This window comes from Capsicum annuum, chromosome 3 (assembly GCF_002878395.1).
Source record: "Capsicum annuum cultivar UCD-10X-F1 chromosome 3, UCD10Xv1.1, whole genome shotgun sequence".
In the NCBI taxonomy this organism is placed as follows: Eukaryota; Viridiplantae; Streptophyta; class Magnoliopsida; order Solanales; family Solanaceae; genus Capsicum; species Capsicum annuum.
Genome location: NC_061113.1, coordinates 425,604 through 450,175, shown reverse-complemented (window position 1 = coordinate 450,175; position 24,572 = coordinate 425,604). Strand labels below are relative to the sequence as shown.

The 24,572-nt window shown below is 35.1% G+C and overlaps 3 protein-coding genes across 3 annotated transcripts; 2 read left to right on the top strand and 1 right to left on the bottom strand.

Annotated features, from left to right (window-relative positions):
- The first annotated feature begins 710 nt into the window (after window positions 1-710).
- LOC107866544 (probable polygalacturonase At1g80170) lies at window positions 711-7,650 on the top strand. Its single transcript, XM_016712580.2, has 9 exons — window positions 711-1,111; window positions 2,595-2,723; window positions 3,720-3,890; window positions 4,761-4,781; window positions 4,874-5,081; window positions 5,281-5,362; window positions 6,012-6,120; window positions 6,207-6,323; window positions 7,228-7,650. The coding sequence occupies exons 1-9, from the start codon at window positions 860-862 to the stop codon at window positions 7,495-7,497; spliced, it is 1,359 nt and encodes a 452-aa protein (XP_016568066.1). The 5' UTR covers window positions 711-859; the 3' UTR covers window positions 7,498-7,650.
- A 2,153-nt stretch (window positions 7,651-9,803) lies between these two features.
- Window positions 9,804-17,358, top strand: LOC107864428 (eukaryotic translation initiation factor 3 subunit H). Its single transcript, XM_016710785.2, has 12 exons — window positions 9,804-9,999; window positions 10,114-10,196; window positions 12,841-12,957; window positions 13,050-13,153; window positions 14,436-14,502; window positions 15,132-15,265; window positions 15,381-15,429; window positions 15,863-15,934; window positions 16,023-16,124; window positions 16,214-16,281; window positions 16,814-16,966; window positions 17,087-17,358. Exons 1-12 carry the CDS (start codon window positions 9,990-9,992, stop codon window positions 17,142-17,144), a joined length of 1,017 nt encoding a protein of 338 aa, XP_016566271.1. The 5' UTR covers window positions 9,804-9,989; the 3' UTR covers window positions 17,145-17,358.
- Window positions 17,359-19,771: 2,413 nt separating this feature from the next.
- LOC107864427 (probably inactive leucine-rich repeat receptor-like protein kinase At3g28040) lies at window positions 19,772-23,548 on the bottom strand. The gene is made up of 2 exons (XM_016710784.2): window positions 21,817-23,548; window positions 19,772-21,452 (listed from the first exon to the last, which is right to left on the bottom strand). Exons 1-2 carry the CDS (start codon window positions 23,358-23,360, stop codon window positions 19,958-19,960), a joined length of 3,039 nt encoding a protein of 1,012 aa, XP_016566270.2. The 5' UTR covers window positions 23,361-23,548; the 3' UTR covers window positions 19,772-19,957.
- Between the last annotated feature and the right edge of the window lie 1,024 nt (window positions 23,549-24,572).

Below are 24,572 nucleotides of genomic sequence, written 5' to 3'. Positions count from 1 at the left end.
GTTAAATCCATTAATCTATCACCTCCCAAGTCGCACCTATCCTACACGTAGGTTATCACTGTGAAGCTATAGTTAACGTGCATCAAATCTATCGTCTAGTCGTTAGCATTTCACATTTTCACTAAAAAATTAATTTAGCTAGATCCATTTCAAAAACAAGGGAGTCGTTACACCATTCATACAGGTCATTACTTATGCAACCAGGAGAATGTTTGTCTTCGTTACTACATATAATCTAACCAAACAATTTAATATATACCAGTATATAATAAGAGAACTTTTCGATATTAAATGGATCTTTGAACCGTGTCAACTTTAATTTCAAGCAGGGGCGAAGCTACACTTTGGATAGGGACCCCCTTCGATGAAAAATTATATTATATATACATGGTTAAAATTATTTTTTATGTATATATAATAGATGTCGAATCCCCTTTGGTTAGTTAGTATATTCACTTGTGAATTCCTTTCGTAAAAATCATGGCTTCGCCACTGTTTTCAAGACTAATCATTCAAACATTTTTTTTGGGAACTAACCACTTTTACTAATAATGAATACCAAAGTGGATTATGTATGTATTCTGAGAAGTAAAGCAAAGATATCCAAAAAAAAAAAAAAAGAAAGAGAGAGTTTAATCTTACACTTAAAGTAGGGATATGTAGAAAAATTGCAACAACATTTATCAACTTTCAAGCCAAGCAATATAATACCTCCACTAAATCCTCCAATTTTCACCACTAAATACACCTCATATAAATATTAATACCATGGTTTTCACTTGATTTATCCAAAATCATAGACAAAAAAAAACACACACACTCATACAAAAAAAAAACACAAATAATACTAAATATCATAATGGTTAAGACAAAGATAATCTTCATTTTGTTTCTTGTTTTTCTATTGGAGTCTCTTGGAAGTGCATATGATGATGACAAAAATATTCTTGAAGAAATATATTTTTCAGAGTTCGATGATTTTGATGATGTTTATAATGAAGATGAAGATGAAATATTTGATGTATGGAGAAATAATGGTAGAGGCAATAAAAATCTTGTTAATGTAGATACATGTGGTGCAGCTGGTGATGGAACTACAGATGACACTAAGGTAATCAATTAATATTATTTTATTCATCGACGATATAAAGAATTTTTAACATGTTATATATAGTAGGTAGTAGGGATAGGTATGGTATAGTATACACCAAATTACTATACCAAACTGAATTTTTTGATACAATGGTTTTGGTATTATGATATTTGATATGGTATGTGGTATACATTTTAAATTTTTTTGGTATATGATACGATATTCGATATTTATAAATGACATACCAAAATACTGAATACCATACCGAAGTATATAGTTGCATATATATATATATATATATATATATAAAACAAATATACAACTTAGTATTAGTATTAAAATGTTAAGACATTGAAACTTTGACTACTCTATCATGATTGTAATGTCCTTTTTTGTAATTGACTAACAAAAAGAGTTGTTTGTACTTTTGTTTGAATTTTTTTTAATGTGTAATGTGTAATTACGATATAATTGAGACGCGCTTTTGATAAGTCGAAGTAAGAATACTCTATTATACCAGTATATATTGTCGAAGTTGAACAAATTATGGTTGACGATTACCATACCATAAAATACCGAAATCGAACATCAAAATACCAAACCATACCAATTAATATGATATGATAATGATAATGATATAATATTTTTAAAAACCAAATACCGAAGCTTCAAATACTATACCATATCATATACATACCATGCCAACCCTTAGTAGGTAGCATATGCTTTGATCAGCGATAATTTATAGTCATGTGGTTTAATTTATGGTATTGGATTCACATACTCTAGTATTTTCGACATAAAATATAAATTTATGCATAAAAATTTACTAAAATTGTAATAATAGTAGGTAAATACAATGAGTTCAATGATAAGAATCTAATTGAGCATTTTTTGGGATCTTCTGAAGTATTATACATGAAATTAAAAAATGTGATTGGTCAATATTTATTACGAACTAGATAATCTAACGATTAAATATACTTACAAATTGATATAACACTTCATTTTCTAATTTTTGTAGTACAAATGCCAATATATATATATATATACACTCTAATATCTATCATGTATTTGTGGTCTATGTTGCTCCGATCCCTCAAAAATTTCGCGGCACTCATAGTGTATCTTTTTAAAAAATATTCCATTTTTGAAGGATTCAGACGTATTTTTTAGGATCCGAGCAATATAAGTCGTGCCCTTATTTCAATTTCTAAAATTAGTATTATTATTAGAAAAAATAACATAAACATACATCTTAACTTATCATCTTTGCACAAATTTCCATCTTTACAAAGTAATTACAACTATCTAATTTTGTATCTCGACAGACCCGAAATTCAAAAAAATGTATCAAAAATTAATTGTGTATTATGTATCCTCGTTGGATGCATCAGGAGCTAATTATGGATCTCGACAAGACCCAAAATTAAAATTTTCAATAATTATGCAAAATATCAAAATTTTCTTTAATTAAATTCCAAACTGTCGGAATTTTTAGGCATTTGAAGACGCATGGAAACAAGCTTGTTCAACTCGAAGATCAGTTTTTATGGTTCCTTCAGGACGAACTTATCTAATAAATGCAACCAAGTTTGATGGACCTTGTGCCAATGGATTGACCATCCAGGTTAGTATCGGGTTAATTTGTCGTGTGATCACTCAATTTTATTTACTATAACAATAGAGGTCGGGGGTTCGATCCCTGCCTAATGGAGCAAACTCTGTGGTCAGTTCCTACCGCTTAGTGCGCTGACAGAAAAACAAAGGATTAGTCTTACGACTGCTGGCTGTGGGGATACTTTGGAAACCAAAAAAAATTAAACTCACAAAACTACATTTATATGCCATGTTAAACGACTAGAACTGTGTTAATTAGCATTAATAAGAAATAAATAAATAAATAGGAAAAGGAGTCGTAAATAACTTCAGCGAAATTTCTTGTAGCACGCCTCAACTTTGCATGGGTCTTTGACCTTCCTAGATTATTTCCAGATGAACCACTTCAGATCCTTACGCGTTCGGTGTGCGTGTATTCACGCGATGGTCAGCTGGACAAACTTGAGCTGTAAAGAATTGATTTTAGGAATGAACTCCCGCTATTATTGTGTATGTAAAGCAACAAAAGTTATTATTTTCTCCGTCCCAAATTATCTATCTTTTCCTCTTCTTGAGATTTAAATTATGTGAACTTTGACTAGTATTTTTTTCATCATATTGACATGAGAAAAACGACAGCATTTACCTACTATAGCTTTTACATTTTACCAGATGTTCTTGCTTATAAAGTGATAAGTATCCAGTGTCGATTCGAACTATGACCAATGTTGTTACCACACATCCCAACTTCACAGAGTCCTACTACCCTCCTGAACTCAACTTTAGCATATTTTTGTCACCCTTTTGCACTGAAGTGCCACCTTTATTACATAAGACAAAAGGTGCCACATCAGCTGAAAAGGTCGATAAAAATACGCTAAAATTTAGTTCAGGAGTAATAAAATCTTTGTGAAATTGGAGTGTGTCGCAACAAATTTGATCATAATTCAAGTGTGTACTAGATGCTTTACTCACTTATAAATTATCTTTGTTATAAATTTGAAAAAGTAATTTATTTTGTTAACAGGTTGATGGAACCATTGTAGCACCAAGTGATCCAGAGGATTGGGATCCAAAGAGTCCAAAGGCTTGGCTTGTGTTTTCCAATTTGACTGCAGTTACATTCCAAGGAAATGGAATTATTGATGGATCAGGCAGTAAATGGTGGGCAGCATCATGCAAAAAGAATAAGTCCAATGTAACATACATAATAAAATGCTACCTAACAAAACTATTTTTTAAAAATTTATTACCGACAGAGGCGGATCTAGGGCTGGTTCAACTGAAGTACTCATCGACTTCTGCTCCACTAGGTGTATGTATATACGTATAATGTTAAGAAGGGATGACGTAGGCCTAGATTCTGAATTCAATGACTCTAGCTCCTAGATTCGCTTCTGTTGATAGACAAAACTATTTTTCTTTAAATTTATTACTGACAGAGGTGAATCTAGGGCTGGTTCTGCATGATCGACTAAAGTACTCATCGATTTCTGCTCCACTAGTTGTATGTATATACGTATAATGTTAAGAAGGGATGACGTAAACCTCGATTCTGAATTCAATGACTCTAGCTCCTAGATTCGCCTCTGCTGATAGACAAAACTATTTTTCTTTTAATTTATCACCGACAGAGGAGGATCTAGGATTGGTTCTGCATGTTCAACTGTAGTACTCATTGATTTCTGCTCGACTATATATATATATATATATATACAAATACGTATAATGTTAAGAAGGGATGACGTAAGCCTAGATTCTGAATTCAATGACTCTAGCTCCTAGATTCGCTTCTGCTGATAGACAAAACTATTTTTCTTTTAATTTATTACTGATAGAGGCGAATCTAGGGTTGGTTCTGCATGTTCAACTGAAGTACTCATTGATTTAAGCTCGACTATGTATATATATATATACATATAATTTCAAGAAGGGATGACGTAGGCCAAGATTCTGAATTCACTAACTCCAGCTCCTAGATCCGCCTCTGTCGATCGACAAAACTATTTTTAGGTGATGTTCTAACTGTCTTTTCTTTGTTTTATTTTTGTTTGTATGTTGATAACAGGCTTGCAAGTCAGCACCAAGAGTAAGCACAATACTGCTGTAGTCTTTTAGTACTGTTTCTTTTATTATTACTCTTAGCCAGCCTATAATGAGAAAATTAACTTGGAATTGCAGGCATTAACCATAGACTCAAGCTCACGTATAAGGGTGAAGGGCCTTACATTCCAAAATAGCCAACAGATGCATTTTGTAATATCGCGATCGGACTCTGTACGCGTAAATGGTGTTAAGGTTTCTTCTCCAGGAGATAGTCCTAATACTGATGGAATCCATATAAGTGAATCAACAAATGTTGTACTCCAAGACTGCAAAATTGGGACAGGTTTTTGTGAATCTTCCTCTTCATGCTATGTTGCTCGAACTCTTCAAAAATGTCGTGTTAGATGCGACTTGAATCCTCCGAAAGTAGTGCATTTTGGTTGATCTGACAGGGTGCAACAACATTTTTGAAGAGTACGAGCAACATAGCCTGTGTGATCCCAGTAAATGAATATGGTTAACTTTTTTTGTGATTTATGCAGGTGATGATTGTATATCAATTGTCAATGCTAGTTCCAATATCAAGATGAAGTCAATCTACTGTGGTCCTGGCCATGGAATCAGGTAGTCGATTATGCATGTGTTCGTGTATTCATCTACTTAATATAATCTCAGTAAAGCACGTTCAAGATCGCCTTCTGTGTGATTCATCCTAAGTAGTTAATCGAAAAGGAACTGACTGAATGAACTGATAAGAGAAGAGGCTCTAAAGAGAAACACATAGCTATCTCCCTTTAGGCCATCTCGTTTAAGAATACTCATATATAAAGGGCAGCCCGGTGCACTAAAGTTCCCGCAATGCGCAGGGTTCGGGGAAGGACCCCACGACAAGGGTGCATTGTACGCAGCCTTATCTTGTATTTCTATCGAAGACTGTTTTCAAGGCATGAAACTGTGACCTCATGGCCACATGACAACAATTTAAGTAGTTTTACCTTGCATTTCTGTCGGAGGCTGTTTCCAAGGCTTGAACCTGTGACCTTCTGGCCACATGACTGCAATTTAAGCAATCTTACCTTGCATTTCTGCCGGAGGTTGTTTCCAAGGCTTGAACCTGTGACCTCCTCCTGGTCACATGGTAGCAAATCATCTATAGTCTAAAGAAAACACAATCGCGTGTTGATTCTACTAAAAGTCTATCAATACTGAGAAATTTTGAAAGAATTCGATGAAGTATTATTCAAACTTATGTTCTCTATACTATTTCTGTTAGCATTGGGAGCCTTGGTAAGGACGATTCTATCGGTATAGTGAATAGAGTTGTACTGGATACAGCATTCATCAAAGGTACCTCAAATGGCCTCAGAATCAAAACATGGCAGGTAACTACTCAAAAAAGACTTAACTGTCTTGTTCATGTTGCATTTAGTTTGAAAGAGACTCATGTTGAAGTCCTTAATGTTCATAGGGAGGATCAGGCTATGTCCGAACAGTCCGATTCCAAAATGTTCAAATGGATGATGTTTCGAACCCAATCATCATCGATCAATTCTATTGCGACTCACAAAAACCTTGCCAAAATCAGGTATTCCGTCTGTTTCAGTTTGTTTGTATTACTTCCTTTTTAGTCCGTTCCAAGAAGAATGTCACTCTCCTTTTCTGGCGAATATGTAACTCTTAACATTCCGTGTGACATGTTTAAAACCACAAGATTAAAGGATATTTTGATACATTCCACGAGATTCAAAAGTCCTTTTTACTTTCTTAAACTCCGTGAGACTCAAAACTTGAAAACAAATAGAAACAGAAGGAGTATACATTACATAATTCTCAGGTTAACTTCTGTGTGCTTATGTTGTTGATAACGGTACTCCCTCCGTTTGGCAACTCTTGACACATGACACGTGTAACACCACAAGATTAGAGGGCATTTTGTCACGACCCAAGCCGTTGCGACGGGCATCCCGAGCCATGAAGGCCCCGAGAGACCCCCCTTAGCCCGTCCAGTAGTGATATTGTCCGCTCTGGACCAGTGCCGGAACTAGGATTTTCATTAAGGGGTTCATAAATGAATATAAAAACTAATCGAGGGGGTTCAATATCTAATATATATATACATAAAAAATAATTTCAACCATGTATATATAGCATAATTTTCCGCCGAAGGGGGTTCAGATGAACCCCCTAACTTGAGTGTAGATTCGCCACTGCTCTGGACCCAGACCCTCACGGTTTTAAAACACGTCACTAGGGAGTAAGACTTCCTTACTTATATACCCAACATTCTTCCTGTGTTTTGCCGATGTGGACTCCTTATCCTACGTTGGGGTGTTACACATTTTGATACATTCGACATATATTTAGTTTAAGACCACAAGATTTCAGAAGTCTTCTTTACTTTTTTAAAACCAGACAAAGAAACTGAACAGAGGGGATACATAACATGTAAGTATGACATAGTATGTGTTTTGTTTCTTTTCACGCTACAGACATCTGCAGTCGAAATAAGTCAAGTACTCTATCGCAATGTTACTGGGACATCGAAGAGCCAAAAGGCGATGAAATTCGCGTGTAGTGACACCGTGCCTTGCAGAGACATTACGCTGGACAATGTCAACTTGGTTGCTCGAGATGGCACTGCTGAGGTATACTGCAACTCCGCGACGGGCGTTATAGCTGGTTATGTTCATCCAGAAGCAGAATGTCTAAACTCAAATGACAAGAAAATTGAAGAATATGATGTTCATAATGAACTATAATTTTGCTTCTCTTTTTAAGTCTTCAATCTATAATGAATATTGAAGCATATATTTTGATTACACAAAGCAAATAGTATATAGTAAGTTTTCATTTGTGTTATATTCCTAGCTTAGATATAAGCTAGCTAAATATTGACTAATATTTTTATGTAACATACTTGTAATTGCAAATTATATGTTTGTATTTAAGTAAGTATATTGATTGAGAAAACTCTATTCGGAGCGCTGCCACCTTAATGGGCCCTGCAACGCGCGATCCGAATTAGTCGAGGCTCCAATGCGGGCACCGAACACCGGATGAAAAACCAAAAAAAAAAAAAAAAAGTATATTGATTGAGAAGTTCTATAATCACCATCGTTTCTAGGGGTGGGCATGGTATGGTACGGTACGGTATTTGAAACTTCGATATGGTAATTTCGGTATTCGGTTTTTAAAAACATTATATTATATTCTTATTACCATACCATATTTATTCGGTGTGGTTCGGTATTTTGATGTTCGATTTCGATATTTTGCTGTATGGTAATCGGTACCTATAATTTGTTCAGCTTTGACAATATATACTCGTATAATAGAGTATTATTACTTCGACTTTTCAAAAGCACGTCTCAATTATATCGTAAATACACATTACACATGTAGAAATATTCAAAAAGAAGTACAAATAACTACTTTTGTTAGTCAATTACACAAAAAAGACATTACAATCAAGATAGAGTTATGAAAGTTCCAATGTCTAAATATTTTTATACTAATACTAAGTAGTATATTTGTTAATATTTTATTATATATAGAGAGAAGTTATTTATCTAACTATATACTTCAGTATGGTATTTGATAGTTCGATATGTCATTTATAAATACCGTGTCATATATCATATCAAATACCATAGTAATAAAATCAAGGTATCAAAAATTTCGATTGGATACATACAGTAGCATGCCCACCCCTTATTGTTTCACAAACGTCAACCACATATGGATTGAAGTATAGACATTTATGGATAGAAACAATACCTTGGTATTCAAATTTAAAACAATCAAGCATACTTAAATTTAAAGCACAAATTCTAAAATATTATAAAGAACAAACATCAATCATCAATTTATGAAGACAATAACACATCTAACAATACCATTTAACAACAACAATAATTTACCAATGTCTTCAAATTTAAATTCACTTTTCATAAAATGAGTACGCAACACATGTTTTGTTTGGTTATTTTGTACTGATTTTTCAAATGCCAAATCACAAAAATGTAGTAGCTTTAGACTACAATTAAAGAGCGCAACATAAGTTTCAAAAAATTACAGTTTCTGTCATGTATCTCAGATACATCAGCTTAGATCATGTATCCTCGTATACACGTTCTACACAAGAAAAAAAAAAAAAGGAATATTTATCGTTACACATATCCGTACATATAAAAATACGCGTTGTTATATAATATTTTTTTAAAAAAAAAATTAGGTGTGGCTATATAGATTAGACACCGATATTTGTCCAGTTTTTCCTTTTTTAAAAGGGCAAACAACATAAATCCCAATAGTTTAAAGCTTAATCACAAAAAAATCTAACATCTTAGATAATTACTGAAAATCTCAATTTTGAAGCTGCCGAGATACATAATTAGCTCCTGATACATCCAATTAAGATACATTTTTTTCTTTATAAGGATACATAATTAGCTCCCGATACATTTTTTTGATTTTGGGTCTATTGAGATACATAATACATCCAACAAAACTATAAAGATATATAATTAGCTTCCGATACATTTTTTTCAATTTTGAGTCTGTCATGATACATAATTAGCTTCCGATACATCCAACGAGATGAATAATTAGCTAAGAATTTTATAATTACTTTGTAAGGATGAAAATTTGTATTTATATAATAAGTTAAGGTGTATGTTCATATTTATTTTGGAAAAAATACATAAAGTAACATACTTAATTATTAAATTACAAAAAATAACAACACTTTATCAAATTAAATTTTGCAGCATATGTATTTGTATGTATTTGTATTTTTGTAACAACAGTTTGCAAAAATACAAAATACATATCGATCATAAGAGCAGTAAAAATCATATGTATTTGTATTTTTGTAGCAACAATTTGTAAAAATACAAAATACAACTTGCTATATTATATAATTATGAAACTGTTGCTATGAAACTTATAATTAAGGGGATAAGTTTGCTATTTCTGAATTTTGCCCTAAAAATCCAATATTTTTCCTTTTAAAAATGTAAAATATTCCTACAAATTAAATGATAGTGTCTTTTATACCCAAACAAATCCAATCCTTGTACAACTAGAACTGGGCCGGCCCATTTAACAATAATTACCGCTCTCTCTCCTCCACAAATTCCTCCATCAAAATTAGGGTTTTGTTTATCAAAATATTTTTTCTCTTATTGCTCCGAAGCCGATTAACAAGCTTCGGATTCAGTCAATTTTCAGCTTAATTCATCTCATTATCATGGCAAATCGTACGTATAATTTCCCTTTTGATGATTTCCGAGTTATTATTATTTTTTTTTTATTTTTTTTTGGGTGTAGTATGTGTGTCTTAGGAATTTAGAGGTTAAATTTGAATGATGCAGCAACAGGAAGGTCGTTTTTGCAAGTTGCAGCTACAGAGGAAGCTGTTGCGCCGCCACTCAGAGTTGTTCAGATTGAAGGACTGGTATTATTTACTATACATATGTGTTTTTTTTTTTTTTGTGTGTGTGCTTTAAATGTATATTCGTGTTGTCTGGGTCAGCTTACATGTGATTCTATTGGCGTGTGTGTGTGTGTGTGTGTGTGTTTTAAATGTATAATCGTGTTGTCCGGATCAGCTTACATGTGATTCTATTGACATATGTGTGTGTGTGTTTGTTTTAAATGTATAATCGTATTTTCCGGGTCAGCGTACGTGTGATTCTGTTGCGTGTGTGTGTGTATATGTGTGTGTGTGTGTGTGTGTGTGTGTGTGTTTTAAATGTATAATTGTGTTGTCCGCGTCAGCTTACATGTGATTCTGTTGGGGTATGTGTGTGTGTGTTTTAAATGTATATTCCTGTTGTCCGGGTCAGTTTACATGTGATTCTATTGGCGGGATACCTGCTAGCTCCTGCGGGTAACTTGGTCTATCAATTTTATGATCCTATTGCAGGAAGTAGCACATCGGTTCTCCTATAGCTAGTGTTTGAGGTGTGGTTCTTCTAAGGTTGTATTGATCACTTAAGGGGTTGTTTTGGTGGGGCGTATAAGACTAGTGCTAAATAGGGTGCAGGGGAGAACCTAGGTTAAAAAATGTGGTGCTCTGGCACCCGTTAAACCTGATGCAGAATAGGTATAATTATATAAGTAAATGTATAAAAATTGGTATAAGATGGAAAAAAGCACCCATGAAACCAAGAAGATAGATTGGTGTTTTGATTTCCGGGTGGAACATTAAAACTTTGGGTGTTAATATGTGTTTGAACCTCGAGAGCACCACGGCCCTTAAATCCTGGGTCCGCCACTGATAGGGTGTATTAGTAATGTTGACATTGGTAATGTTGGTATTAGTTATAATGAAATTGTTTCTTATGCACTTTTTGGTTTGACGTATTAAAAATAAAGCGCGTTGCATAATTTGTGAAAAAATGATTGGTTAACAAGAAATACCCTCTAGAAATACCGTGGATACGATGTGGTCAAAATTGAAAGGATCATTATGTGGTTGTTTGGTAGGGTATATAAGAATAGAGTTGAATAGGGTGTATTAGTAATGCTGACATTAATAATGTTGGTATTAGTTATGTAGGTGTTAGTTATGGTGAGATTAAGTATAAGATTATTACTTATGCATTGTTTGGTTTTGATGTATTAAAAATAAAATGCATTGCATAATTTCTAAAAAGATTATTTTTTAACAAAAATACCCTCCACAAATACCGTGGATATGATGTGGAGAAGATTTTGAGAGGCACTTGTGCCTTTAATAATGCTAATGCATGTATTAGAAGTCCTTGCATTGCTAGTACCATGGTTTTCCATGTGGTAGTTATACATAACATAATACCTAAGTTTTGCATAGGTTGAAAAAAGTGTACCAAACAAGATATTAGTAATACACAAAGCTGATGCATGCGTTGTTTTCTCTAATGCATCCTACCACTTGGAGTTTTTGTTTCGAAAGTTGAAGATGCATGCTTGGTTTTCTGTAATGCATCCTACCACTTAAGAGTTTTTGTTTCGAGAGTTGAACCTTAGACCTGGTAGTTCCCAACACACTTTATTGATCACTAGATTTCACCTATAGGTGCACTATCTCTCTTTTTATTTGTTTCTGTTTTATGTATAATTAGCCTGTGAAATCATAGATAAAGAAGTCAAGAGCTCAATTGAAGCTCAAGAGCTTCATAGTTGAGTTCAGTGACAATCCCAGAAATCCAACTCAACAGTAGAAACGAAATGAAAAGAACTGAGAACAAAAGGAAAAGAACTGAGTGATCTCTTGGAATCCCCTTGGGAACCAAGTGTCAAATCCCAGAACAAAGATTGCTAGGTGAATTGTTTACATCTGCCTAAAATTTTGTGGGCCAGTTTTGTACGCATCAATACCCTCTCTTATTGTTTGCCCTTTGGCAAGAATAGTTTCCGTCTCAACGTGAGTTGTGCAATTAATACTCAATATCAATTGCTGCCTTACCTTAAACCTCGATGTTCTCCTTCCAAAGAATTTAGATAATTTCTTTGGAAGCATCATCAAACAAGTCATACCTTGCACGCATACGTTGCACCCACATAGTTGGTCGAATGGTAGTCATCCCAAACACAGTTAGAGGTGTACAAGAGGCTCACAAAACAAAATCAAGGTGAAAAATCCAACTCATGTAAGGAACAAGGTCGTGGGTATTAACTCTGTTGCAATTACTAGACGTTACTTGTCTAAGATATGGTTTTTAACATCATTGTGAAAGTTTGTAGCCTAGTAGAACTTCAGGAGTCTCCTGTGCATGAGAAATTCTCCCTTCTACTGATGTTAGGCTTTTGCATCTTCTTCAATTGAGAGAGGTGGAGCATCAAATCTTTTCCTTTTGTATCAGTGGACACTACTTTGGGGATAGCAGGACGTGTAGAAAGGATTCATAAACATTATCTTTATGTATACCCTCCTTGATATGTGTATTTTTGTATGCATACCCTTATGTTGTATTACAATGTTCCAAGAGCTGTGAAGCACACAGCGAAAGATGGGTGGGGAAAAAGTGATTTGTTCACCTTTTTTGTTGTAGTATATCTGCATCTATAGTCTGCCTTTTCATGTGCAGTTTTCTGAAGTGAACTCTGTGCTACAGGTTATTTTGAAAATAATTAAGCATTGCCAGGAGTTTTCACCGGCTTTGGTCACTGGGCAACTCCTTGGGTTGGATGTTGGGAGTGTTCTTGAAGTGACCAACTGTTTTCCCTTTCCGGTAGGTGAATTCTGTTCTCTCTTTCTTCTTATTTATACGGAAATGTTTTTGGAAATTATTTTTAACATTTTTTTTCACATCCATTTTCTCAGGCTCGGGAGGAAGATGAGGAGATTGAAGCCGAGGGAGCTAATTATCAGCTTGAAATGATGCGATGCTTGAGGGAGGTTAATGTTGACAACAACACCGTTGGTTGGTAAGAGAGCTTTTTGAATATTAGGACATTATGTAACATGGGCAGAACTATGAGGTTCCTTATTTCTAAGTAAGAAAATGTGTTTTTTTGGGCTAGTTCTCTTTAATACTCCCGTTGCCTTTAATTAACGAAGTAGCAAGAACCAGTTTTGCTTTTTCTTTGTTCTCAATGAAAATGAGTCTATTTTCAAGAAAACATTCTTACATTGGGCTGGTTGTTTTATGTTTATGTTGTATGTATGTTGCACCTGCTATGATGAAAATGTGCATGGTTTTTAATTGTAATTGTTAAGACACCCCATCTTTTCTGTCCCCCTCCCCGCTTGAGTTTTATCTGGTGATGACTGTTATGCAAGGAACTCAAGCTCCTCTGACATGTGATTTCATGGATATGATGATGTGATTTTCAAAGGATTGTTCTAATGTTCACTACACTTATCAGCACGATTCTAAAGTTATTGGTGGATCAAATTAAGTAAGGATGATAACATAAGGGTGTAACTCTTAGTCTAACTAGGTTTTGTTGCTTAAAGAATTATTCACAGATAAGATTTCATGTGTCCAGGCTGCTGGTAAAGCTGTAAGGGTCAATGATTTTGGTTTTATTGTTAGGACTATGGTAACAGGTATGGGAAATGGGAAGGGTTGATTTATCAGCCATAGTGATTCCCATGCCCAGGCTGTAAGTAAACCCGGTTGCCCGATCTTTCTGGACTGGTTTCAAAAAATGGTTGTGTTGCCACCAAATTTGTATTTGGCTTAGTTGCTCCATTAAATTTACTGCTGAGTCTCACATCCCCCTTGCTTGTTTTTTCCGTCGGTTGTTTTTCCTTCGATTCGTAAAAGGAAAGACTTTATTGCTATAGGCAGCATAAGATGGTACTGTGTGATTTAAATTTTCTTTTCCACCAATGTGTTACTTACATTTGATTTTTTTTCATAAAAATCCTTTTTGAATCCTTAGAATATTTATATCTTTAACCTGGAATTGAGAAGTGGTAATGTACAAGATATGATGGTCTAATTGCATTTTTGCTGTTTAAATTACAGTCTTTTAATGTTTGTCAGTTCCAGGGGAGTGAAGAGAAAGTTAATATCAAATAAGGGAGTAAGAGGCACATGTTAACAGTAAAAGAAACTGTCTTACATGATACACAATATTGAAAAAAGACATGAAAAACTTGCTCTATGCCTCCTCTTTCCAATACATTATTGTCCTCTTTAACTTGTACTTCCTTACTAATTTGTCCTAATATGGAATCTCATTGGTGGTTTTTTTCCAGGTATCAATCAACTTTGTTTGGTTCTTTTCAGACTGTGGAACTGATAGAAACCTTCATGAATTACCAGGTATCCTTTTTCAGCTCTCGTTGTTGGATTCTGAGCTTCTTTGTTTCAGCAGTGAAGTTATTCTTGCTTCTGTTCTGTTTCTCTGTTGATAACTAGAGTGTGGGTATCCGCAGAATTTCTTCTTTTCTTCAATTTGCTTTGAAGTACTTTTTCTTGAGCTGAGGGTGAGGGTCTATTGGAAACAACTTCTCGGCCTCCCAAGGTAGGGGTAAGGTCTGCGTACCCTATTACCCTCCTGAGTCCCTTATTTAAAGAAAACGTGATAAATGTAACATATTTAGGAAGTCAAGGAGACCAAAGTGATACTGGAAGTCAACTCCTGATCAATTACTTGAGTTATGAACATCCATGAAGATGATTTTCGTGTCAAACAGCACAAGTTGTTACTTGTTAGTTCTTGCTTTAATTATGTATTATCTTTTGCATGGCGAACATACTAGCGTTTTGTCATTTCTTGATTATTTGAAATATGAAACACTTGTTATTATAAAGAAATAAGTTTCCTTGCTGATATTCTTCTTAATATGTTCTCTTAAATGTTGACTTTGATTAGGTGCTTCTAATTTTCTCATTAGTTGCTATTGATGTGAACAATTCATTATACTCAGACTCTGTTGTTGTGATTACAGGAGAATATCAAACGCTGTGTCTGCATAATCTATGATCCTTCGAGATCCAACCAAGGTGTCTTAGCTTTGAAAGCTTTGAAGCTTTCTGACTCTTTCATGGAACTGTACAAGAGCAACAACTTTACAGGAGAGAAGTATGTTTATTCTTGAGTTGATCCTTTTCTACTTTCCCTCTCAAGATAGTGGTTACGGTACTAGTTTAAATAAAAGTAAACTTGTTTTAATTCCTGATAATTCTTTTTGTTATAGGCTGAGAGAAAAGAATCTTTCATGGGTTGATATCTTTGAAGAAATACCAGTATGCTTCTAACCTTTCTTGTCCTGTTTACTCTGTGGCACTTATGTCATCGTATGTAGATTCTTTTTGTGCTAGTTTTTTTGTCAAGCACATTATCTGCTTCATAGCCTGTTACTGTCTTGCATGTCAAATACAGTGTATTGATGATAAGTTGTATGAGATATAGAAATAAAGTTCTGGTCTATTAGCCATTTTTCCCAAGGGAACCATTTTCCCCTTTCTGTGATATTCAAAAACGTCGTCCTCCTCCTAAAAGTTAGATTTGACATTTGCATTGCTGCCACGCTAATTCTTGGAATTGCACATTGTTTTGAGTAATATCATGTAAAGATCATGCCTCCTGCAGTTAGTATAGGTACATAGTTCCTAGGTCAGGAATTCAGCAAAAGTCTTCAATTTTATTGCAGTAAGTTAATTTCCTATTTTTTGACAGATAAAAGTTTCAAATTCCGCGCTCATTAGTGCGTTCATGACTGAACTGGAACCAGATACACCTGTAACTCAGGTAATGTAACTGAAGTTTGTCCGAATACTGGATATCCATATAAGTTGCTAAATTGTAACCCAGATATTTTCTCCCCTTCTTGTATCAGTGTGACTATGAACGCCTACAGTTATCAACCAATCCGTATTTGGAAAGGAATGTGGAATTTTTGATTGAATGCATGGATGACTTGTCAATGGAACAACAAAAGGTTTGTCTTTCCTCTTCCTGGTCAAATCTTTCCTTTTCTTGTGTACACAAAAGTGTGGTGGTTTGCTAAGATTAACACTTCATTTGCAGTTCCAATTCTATTACCGGAATCTTTCTCGTCAACAAGCTCAGCAACAAGCCTGGCTTCAAAAGAGGAGGTATCTTTTTGATTTTGGCATATTCGAGTAGTAGGTCATTTTTCTAGGACATTTTGCAAGAAGGGTTACAGAAGTTTTGGGTTATAAAGAAGAGGGTTACAGCAATTTTGCTAAGCTTAGTGGACTCTGTCGATGATCTAGTCTCTCATCAAGAGAGCTCCTAGGAATGAGTTAGTCATCCACTTTGGTATCATATGCAGCCAATGGTTAAGAAGATTTGACACTTCTTGAGGTGGAATATTTAGTTACTTAGGTCTGTTACCATTCTCAAAAAAGACATTTATTTACTTAGCAAATATTAGTGGTCAAGTTTAGCAGACAGATTTTATAGGGATAGGAAGAGAGGCCTTTACCAATCGGTACAATTTGATATTGGGATTTGTTATTTAGATCCTTAGATGTTTTTAATCTATCTTGTAGTCAAGCTTGAATCTTTTGCTGAGCTATGCTCCAGTGAAGTTTGTATAGTTAGAGGTCCTCCATTGTTCACATCTAATTGATATCCCTTTAATCTGGGTTCTATCCTTTACAGGAGTGAGAACATGAACCGTAAAGCTGCAGGAGAGGAGCCACTGCCGGAAGAGGATCCCTCTAATCCCATCTTTAAGCCACTCCCAGAGCCCTCGCGGTTGGATAGCTTTCTCATAACTAATCAAATTGCAAATTACTGCAACCAGATTAATGGGTAAGTTATTGTCTTGTTTGCTTACTGGAGCCAAATTACTGCAAACAATTGTTGATTAGCTTAAAAAGTGGGAAATAATTTGTTTCTTCTGATAAGAACTTTTGTATGTGGATTCTGCAGAGTTGCGGGACAAAGCTTCAGTAGACTATATCTGATGAAGGCTCTGCACGAGAACTGAGCAAGTTTTGAGTGGCAATCTGTACCTTAGATTTTGTGCCGGTTTTTCTTTCACGTACTGAGTTGATGGAGAAAGGAGATGACCTTTTTCCTTGTAGGCGTCTTGTTCTTTCTTTAGTTTTTGCTTTGATATTCTTCTGTGATTGGTAATCAAGTGTAGCCTACAAGCCGATGAAATGAAATTAAATGCCAATTATCTTACGTTTTCCAGATTATAGTCAGACTTCTAAATGTGAAGATTTACATCCACTCTATAAAGGAGCAATATATATATATATCTGTATCGATGATCTTATCGTTTTTTGATCAATAGTCTGAAAGTAGAGATTGAAAATCTACTGATACCCTCATTGTTGCAGTAAGTGAAAATGATTTGCTTCATCTCGTATGATCGACTGTTTGTGCACACTTTTAGAAGTTTTGATATTCAAAATTCATCAAGATTCTTACATTAGTCTAACATATTTTTGAGGAAAAAAGAGGCTTGATCAATTTGTTTGTCTGTGTGTGCTTTTGACTACCTTACCTTTTTCCTTTTTGACTATGCAGTAGGTGGCCAAAAAATTACTGTATTCAAAATTGTGATGTCTTGGCACTAAGTTATGTGTCACATAGAAAAGACAATAGAACCTGCATGTATTATACATGTCAAAGGATGATTAGGACACCAAAATCTCAATGTTACGTTATTTTCACAATTAGTATCATTTGTCATTCAAAGTGTTAAATTTATTTAGAATTTCATAAGGTATTGTCAACTGAATGAAGATATATGATCAAATGTGTTACGATTTTTGGTTCACAACACGCCTGGACCCCGAGCTCACCCACGAAATCGTGGACTATGTGGCACCAAAATCTCAATGTTTTTTATGCTGCTAATAGCAAAAAAAAAAAAAAAGCATAAAGTGATTCTGTCAATGAGTAGGGGAAACTTTTATTATGTATAGGGTTCAAACTGACTTGTATGTATATATAGTGAACGTTGAAATTCTTTTGACTCTTTCCGTGTATTTACTTTGGGAAAAGGCATCATTTTTATCTTAAATTATATTCGAAAAGTTGAAGCCACACTTAAACTATACTAGTGATTTATTATACACCTAAATTATAAAAAAGTGAAACTATTTACACCCAAGATCTGATGTGGAAATAAAATTAAATTAAAAAAAAAAAACGCGTCTAAAGCCAAAATTATTTTTTAGAACCCCCATCCCACCACCCAGCCCCACACATTCTCTCTCCTTCAACCCCATTTTTTATTTTTTTTCTATTTCTCTCTCAATCTTCTTTTTCTTCATTTTTTTTCAATTCACAACCATGCTCCTTGTGGTTGACGAAAATGATTTTTCCATAGTAATTTTTGTAGAGAAAAAGAGAAGTTGAATCGGCGTGTTGAAGTGAGAAGAAGATTCACCGAACGCAATCGAACTATTGTTTTCTAAATTAAATTCATCTTGTTGATGTACTTTCAAATTAATCTGTTCTTGTAGTTTCAAAATTCTTTACTCATCTTATTTAAAATCATTGAAATTGAAAAAAAAAGTCGATCAAAATTTTTTTTTGATAAGACTTGTAAAGATTGGAGAAAACTTATTGGAGAAAAAGAAGAAGAATATGATATTGAATTTGAATGAAGTTGTTGTTTGGGTGTATTGATTTTATATCAACAATGGAAGAAGAAGACGACATTATGGTTGTTGGGAAATTGAAGAAAAAGAAGACGATGGTTTTGAACATTGAAGAAATTGAAGAAAAGAAGAAGAAGATGACATTGAATTTGAATGTAGTTGTTGCTTGGGTGTATTGATTTTATATCATCTTCCCATTAAGAATATGATCCCGTTAATTTTTTTTTTTCTTTTTGGTAATTGAAGAAAAAGAAGAAGATTTTGGACATTGAAGAAGATGATTTTGAACATTGAAGAAGATGATTTTGAACACTGAAGAATACCTACACTTCCATGGTTTTAGATATTGAAGAAAAAAAGATAATTATTTAAATAAAAAAAATTATGAAGAAGAAAGAAAGAAAGAAAAAGGATTTAAATTAAAAAGAAGAAAGAAAAAAGAAGAATTTATGAAAATAATAAATTTATTATTTTTTCGGAAGATGCTGACGTGGTGCTAATGTGGCACTGACGTAGCAGCGCATGTAAAACACCACACCACATGCAAATGGTGTAATGCCTGACAGGGTGTAAAAAGTATCACTTTTTTATAGTTAAGGTGTGTAATAGGTCACTAATATAGTTTAGATATGACTTAGACTTTTCGGGTATAGTTTGAGGTGGAAACGATGTCTTTTCCTATTTACTTTTATATATTTTGAGTCCCTTATGTGAAAGTTCTAGCTCCGTTATAACGAACATTCGTATACAAAACATTCATGAAATTTGTAACATGTTTCATGAGTATATACCACTAACTTTACTTTCAAAGACAAAAAATTTGTATATGTGACTAGGAGGTCACGGGTTCAAGCCTTGGAAACAGTCTGTGGCAGAAATGCAAGGTAAGACTGCGTACAATACCCCTTATGGTGGAGCCCTTTCCCGAACACCGCGCATAGCGGTAGCTTTAGTGCACTGGGCTGTCCTTTTATAAATAAAAGAACAACAAACAAGATTGAAGTCATTGTACCTCCCATATATTTCATCAAATGACAGGTAAGTACCAAACTCACTCTATCACTATCTAGTCCAAAAACATCAACTTAGGAGGTTTAACATAATAACAATAGATTTATAGGAAACAAAATGATGATAGAAAGTCAAAAGAAAAGGGAAATTCATTAAGTTTGTAAAACATGTTTTAGTATGCTTCCATTCTTTGAGGAACAGGTGTTTTGATGACCTGCAAGATTTGAACCACTTCAGCCATTGAAGGCCTACTTGATGGTATTTGAGAAGTGCACACCAATGCCAACTTCAAAACAGGCAAAACTTCTTCTTCAGGATAAGTAACCATGCTTGGATCAACACATTCCAACACATTGCCTTGCTCAAGCAAAACTCTCACATGATCATTGAGTATCAACACATTGTCCTCTCCATACTCCACTGGCCTTCTCCCTGTGACAATTTCAAGAATCAACATCCCGAAGCCATAAACATCGCACTTCTCGTTCACCCTTAAGCTCTGACATGCCAATTCAGGTGCTGCATAGCCTAGTGCACTCTGGAACCTGTTGCTTATCATGTGCTTATCCAGCTTTGTCACGATCCTTGCCAGACCGAAATCTGATACTTTCGGGTTAAAGTTTTCATCGAGGAGGATGTTGCTAGGCTTTATGTTGTAGTGTATGATTGCTGGCCTAAACGCGTGGTGCAAATGTGCTAGTCCCTTGGCTGTTCCGAGCATGATGTTGAATCTAGTGGACCAAGATAGCGGAGGGGATGATGAAGACGAAGGCGGCCTTTCGTGTAGTATGGCTTGTAAACTTCCTTCTGGTGCATATTCTGATACTAAAAGCTGCAGTTGAGGAGTCCAGTAATAACCTTTTAAGGATATCAGATTTGGATGCCTTGCTTTTGCTAAAACTCGTACTTCTCTATCGAAGTCCTCAGGATATTGAAGGATCTTTGACGTCACAAGTTTCTTGATTGCGACTATTCTTCCTTCCCCTCCCAATGGCGCCTTGTAAACAGTCCCAAATGCACCTTCACCGATTTCAGCTGCCTTGTTTAAGACTGAGTCAAGACTGGTATTAGTCCAATCTGGGGACGATTTTGTGTCCAATAACACAAGCTTTCCAGTGGCTAAGCTCCCTGATTTAGAAGAACTTGAACACATACTTTCCAACGCATTCTCAACGAATGCTATCCTCCTTCGAACAGAAGCATTTAGTAAGGTTATTATCAGTACTCCAACCGCGATCACAGCTGCAGCAGAGATTGCAACAATGGATGAAACACTGAGGAATCTATGGTGCTTGAAGCTTTTGTCATTGCTTCTTGAAGTTCCATCACTCCGGTTTTGACCTCCCATCTGGTTTCCATAAGCATAAGGATCAAGAACCAAAGGCTTTGGCACATTCAACTTACAAGGACCTTTCAATAAAGGTGAACAAATACCCAAATTTCCTTCCAATGAACTCTGGTCTAAGTTCTGGAATATACTACTCATCGGAAGGCGTCCAACGAGCCTATTGTAGGATATATTAACAGCCAGAAGATTTTCTAACTTGCCAAGTTCTTGTGGTAGTTCACCACTCAATTGGTTATGCTCTAGCTTCAAAATCTTTAGCTTCTTCAACATTGAAAGGGACCTTGGTATTGAGCCACTTAAATTATTATGTGACAAACTCCTGCATTTAACAAATTTGACATTCAATCCAACAACAAATAATGAAAAAGTGATGCCATGTTGTTACAGAGAACGTATAATATAATATAACATGAAAGACTGGTGCCACAGAAAACATGATTGTTATAGAGTCGTCTGACTGCACTCTAAAAGGGCAGCCCGGTGCACTAAAGTTCCCGCTACGCGCAGGGTCCACGGAAGGGCCCCACCACAAGGGTGTATTACACGCAGCCTTACCTTGCATTTCTGCCAGAGGCTGTTTCCAAGGCTTGAACCCGTGACCTCCTGGTCACATGAAGGCAACTTTACCGGTTACTCCAAGACTGCACTATATAATGAGATGAATCAGAATAAAAGATACTTACAGTAAGTAGAGGGATGAACAATTTCCAATCTCATCAGGAATAGGACCAGTGAATGAATTTCCATCAAGTTGAAGAATTCCCAAGCTACCAGAATCACAGATATCACCAGGAATTGAGCCAACTAATGCACTGTGTCGAACATCCAACACCGTTAGATTCTGAAAGTATCCAACTTCAGGAGGCAATCCTGATTGAAAATTGTTCCAAGAAAGATTCAAATATCTCAACTTGGAGAAAAGTCCCACTTCAGCCGGAATGTTCCCGGTAAGATTGTTTCCTGATAGATCAAGAACTTGAAGTGATTCAAACAATTTGCCTGAACCAGGAGGGATTGAACCAGTTAACTCATTTCTTGAAAAATCTGCTTCTTCCAATCCTATACTAAACAGTCCTTCAGGTATGCTACCAGTCAATGCATTTTCTTTTAACCGGATAGTCGATAAACTAGTACAATACATCACAGACTTTGGAATGTTTCCACTCAACTTATTACCAGATAAACTTAAGTACTTCAGCATTTTCAAATCCGCTATTGAATCAGGCAATGTTCCTTCTAAACTATTACCCGAAAAATCCAAGTATTCCAAGCTGCTCATGTTACTTAACCATTGAGGAAAATCTCCATTTATCAGATTGTTTGATAAACTGAGAAAAGAAAGAACATTCAGCTTTTGAAGTGAGACTGGAATTTGTCCAGTGAATTGATTATTACTCAAATCTAGTGTATTCAGGTGTGGACAAAAGCCTATATCAGCTGGTAAATCTCCACTGAAACGATTCCCTTGTAACCAAAACTCTTTCAACTGATGTAACACTGAAACACCAATTGGTACTAATCCAGACAGTTCATTATGTGAAAGATCTAATGTCCTAAGCCTTGTCAATCCCCACACACCCTCGGAGAATCCGGGGTCACCAGAAAAATGGTTTCTTGAAAGATTGAGATGATTCAAACTAGTGCATTTGGAAACTGTTTTAGGAAATGCACCTTCAAGAGAGTTCCCGGATAGAGAAAGATAGCGTAGCGAATCACCACAGTTATCAAACATGGTATCGGAGACAGGTCCAGATAACGAATTCTCAGACAGATCAAGAAACTGTAAAGAGGTCATATTCGAAAAAGATCCAGGGATATTCCCTGATAAGCCATTATGACTAAAATTAAGATTTTCAAGATTTGTCAACAAGGCTAACTCAGGACTAATTGCACCAGTGAAGTTGTTGTTTGATAAAGATAATACCTTTAAAGACTGCAACTTCTCGAGCCCCCTACCGATCTTTCCTGATAAACTGAAGCCATTTAAGTTGAGTTCAGTAACTCTACCATCAATTGGATTGCATTGAATGAACTCCCATGCACAGGGAGAGTTATCATCTTCATTCCATGATGAGAGTTTTGAGTAAGGATCAAGAAGTGCTGATTTGAATACAATGAGGCCTAAAACATCATCATTAATCAGCATAGTAGTATCATCAGCAAATAAAGATCCATACAACAAACCAACATGAAGTATTAAAACTAAAAAAGGACTAAAAAGTTTCATTTTTTATGATGGTGTTTTTTAGTTCCTACAACAAGAGAAGCAAACAAAGGCTTTTTAGAATAGTTAGGAGTTTGGGATTATTGTTAGATATTCATGTGTACAAGGTGGAAAGGAGAATGAAGTAACTATATTCACATGAGATAGATAGAGAAAATAAAGACTTAAGACTGGTAGTTTGATGGGGCTTGTGAGTTTTGTTGTGGTCCTTGTGAGTTAAAAAGGTGCTCAAAAAAGCTATCTTTCCTCTTTCCTTTTTGGTTTCTAGTCCTCCACCCACCCACCCACCCTCTATCGGTGGCGGGGTCAGGATTTTTATTGAGGGGTTCAAAAGGAAAAATATGAACTAGCCGAAGGGGGGTTTAACTTCTACTATATATATATATATAAAAATATTTTTAACTATGTAAAAATAGTATAATTTTCAGTCGGAGTGAGTTCGGATGAACCCTAGATGAAAGGTGGATCCGTCCCTGCCCCTATAATTGGATTCTTGGAAAGAGAGAGAGGGGGAGTGAGAGTAAGGTAAGGGTTAGATTATTCTCTTTGACTTTGCGAGGTAGGGGTAAGACCGTGTATAAATTACTTTCTTTAGAATTTATTTGTAGGATTACACTAGATATGTTGTTGACAGTACAAAATAAGTAAGTTATATCTACTATTATAGAGTGTTAAGACCGCGTACATACTACGCTCTCCAAACCCCACCAGAGGAATTACACTAAATATGTTGTTGACCGTATAAAATGAGTAAGTTATATCTACTATTGGAGTGTTAAAGTCGCGCTATGTTATTGTTGACCATATAAAGTAAAAAAGTAAGTTATATCTATTATTAGGGGTCGTTTGATAGAGTGTATTGGAAAGTTAATTCATGCATTAGTTTAATGTGTACTACTAAATACTTTGTTTGGTATACTTTTTCACCCCATGTCACTTTATTGTGTATTGACGTATATATTACTAATACCTCAAAATCTATGGTATTAGCATTGCAATGGATCCAATGCATGCATTAACATGATTAAAGACACTATTATCCCTCAAAAAAAAATTCTCATCCTTTCCAACAATATATATGGAGGGTATCTTTGTAAAAAAACAAAAAAAAATTAGAAATTATTTAATTCATGTTATTTTTAATACATCAAACCAAACACTGCATAAGAAAAATATAAGCATAACTAATGCAAGCATAGCTAACACAAGCATTAC

Excerpts from the sequence above, each read along its gene's own strand:
- LOC107864427 (XM_016710784.2), bottom strand. The coding sequence starts at position 23,360 with ATGAAACTTTTTAGTCCTTTTTTAGTTTTAATACTTCATGTTGGTTTG. Across the intron at positions 21,453-21,816 it reads TGTTCATCCCTCTACTTACT|GAGTTTGTCACATAATAATT; the intron begins GTAAGTATCTTT and ends TGTTAAATGCAG.
- LOC107866544 (XM_016712580.2), top strand. The coding sequence starts at position 860 with ATGGTTAAGACAAAGATAATCTTCATTTTGTTTCTTGTTTTTCTATTG. Across the intron at positions 1,112-2,594 it reads GAACTACAGATGACACTAAG|GCATTTGAAGACGCATGGAA; the intron begins GTAATCAATTAA and ends CGGAATTTTTAG. Across the intron at positions 4,782-4,873 it reads CTTGCAAGTCAGCACCAAGA|GCATTAACCATAGACTCAAG; the intron begins GTAAGCACAATA and ends TTGGAATTGCAG.
- LOC107864428 (XM_016710785.2), top strand. Across the intron at positions 15,935-16,022 it reads CAGATACACCTGTAACTCAG|TGTGACTATGAACGCCTACA; the intron begins GTAATGTAACTG and ends TTCTTGTATCAG. Across the intron at positions 16,967-17,086 it reads TACTGCAACCAGATTAATGG|AGTTGCGGGACAAAGCTTCA; the intron begins GTAAGTTATTGT and ends TGGATTCTGCAG.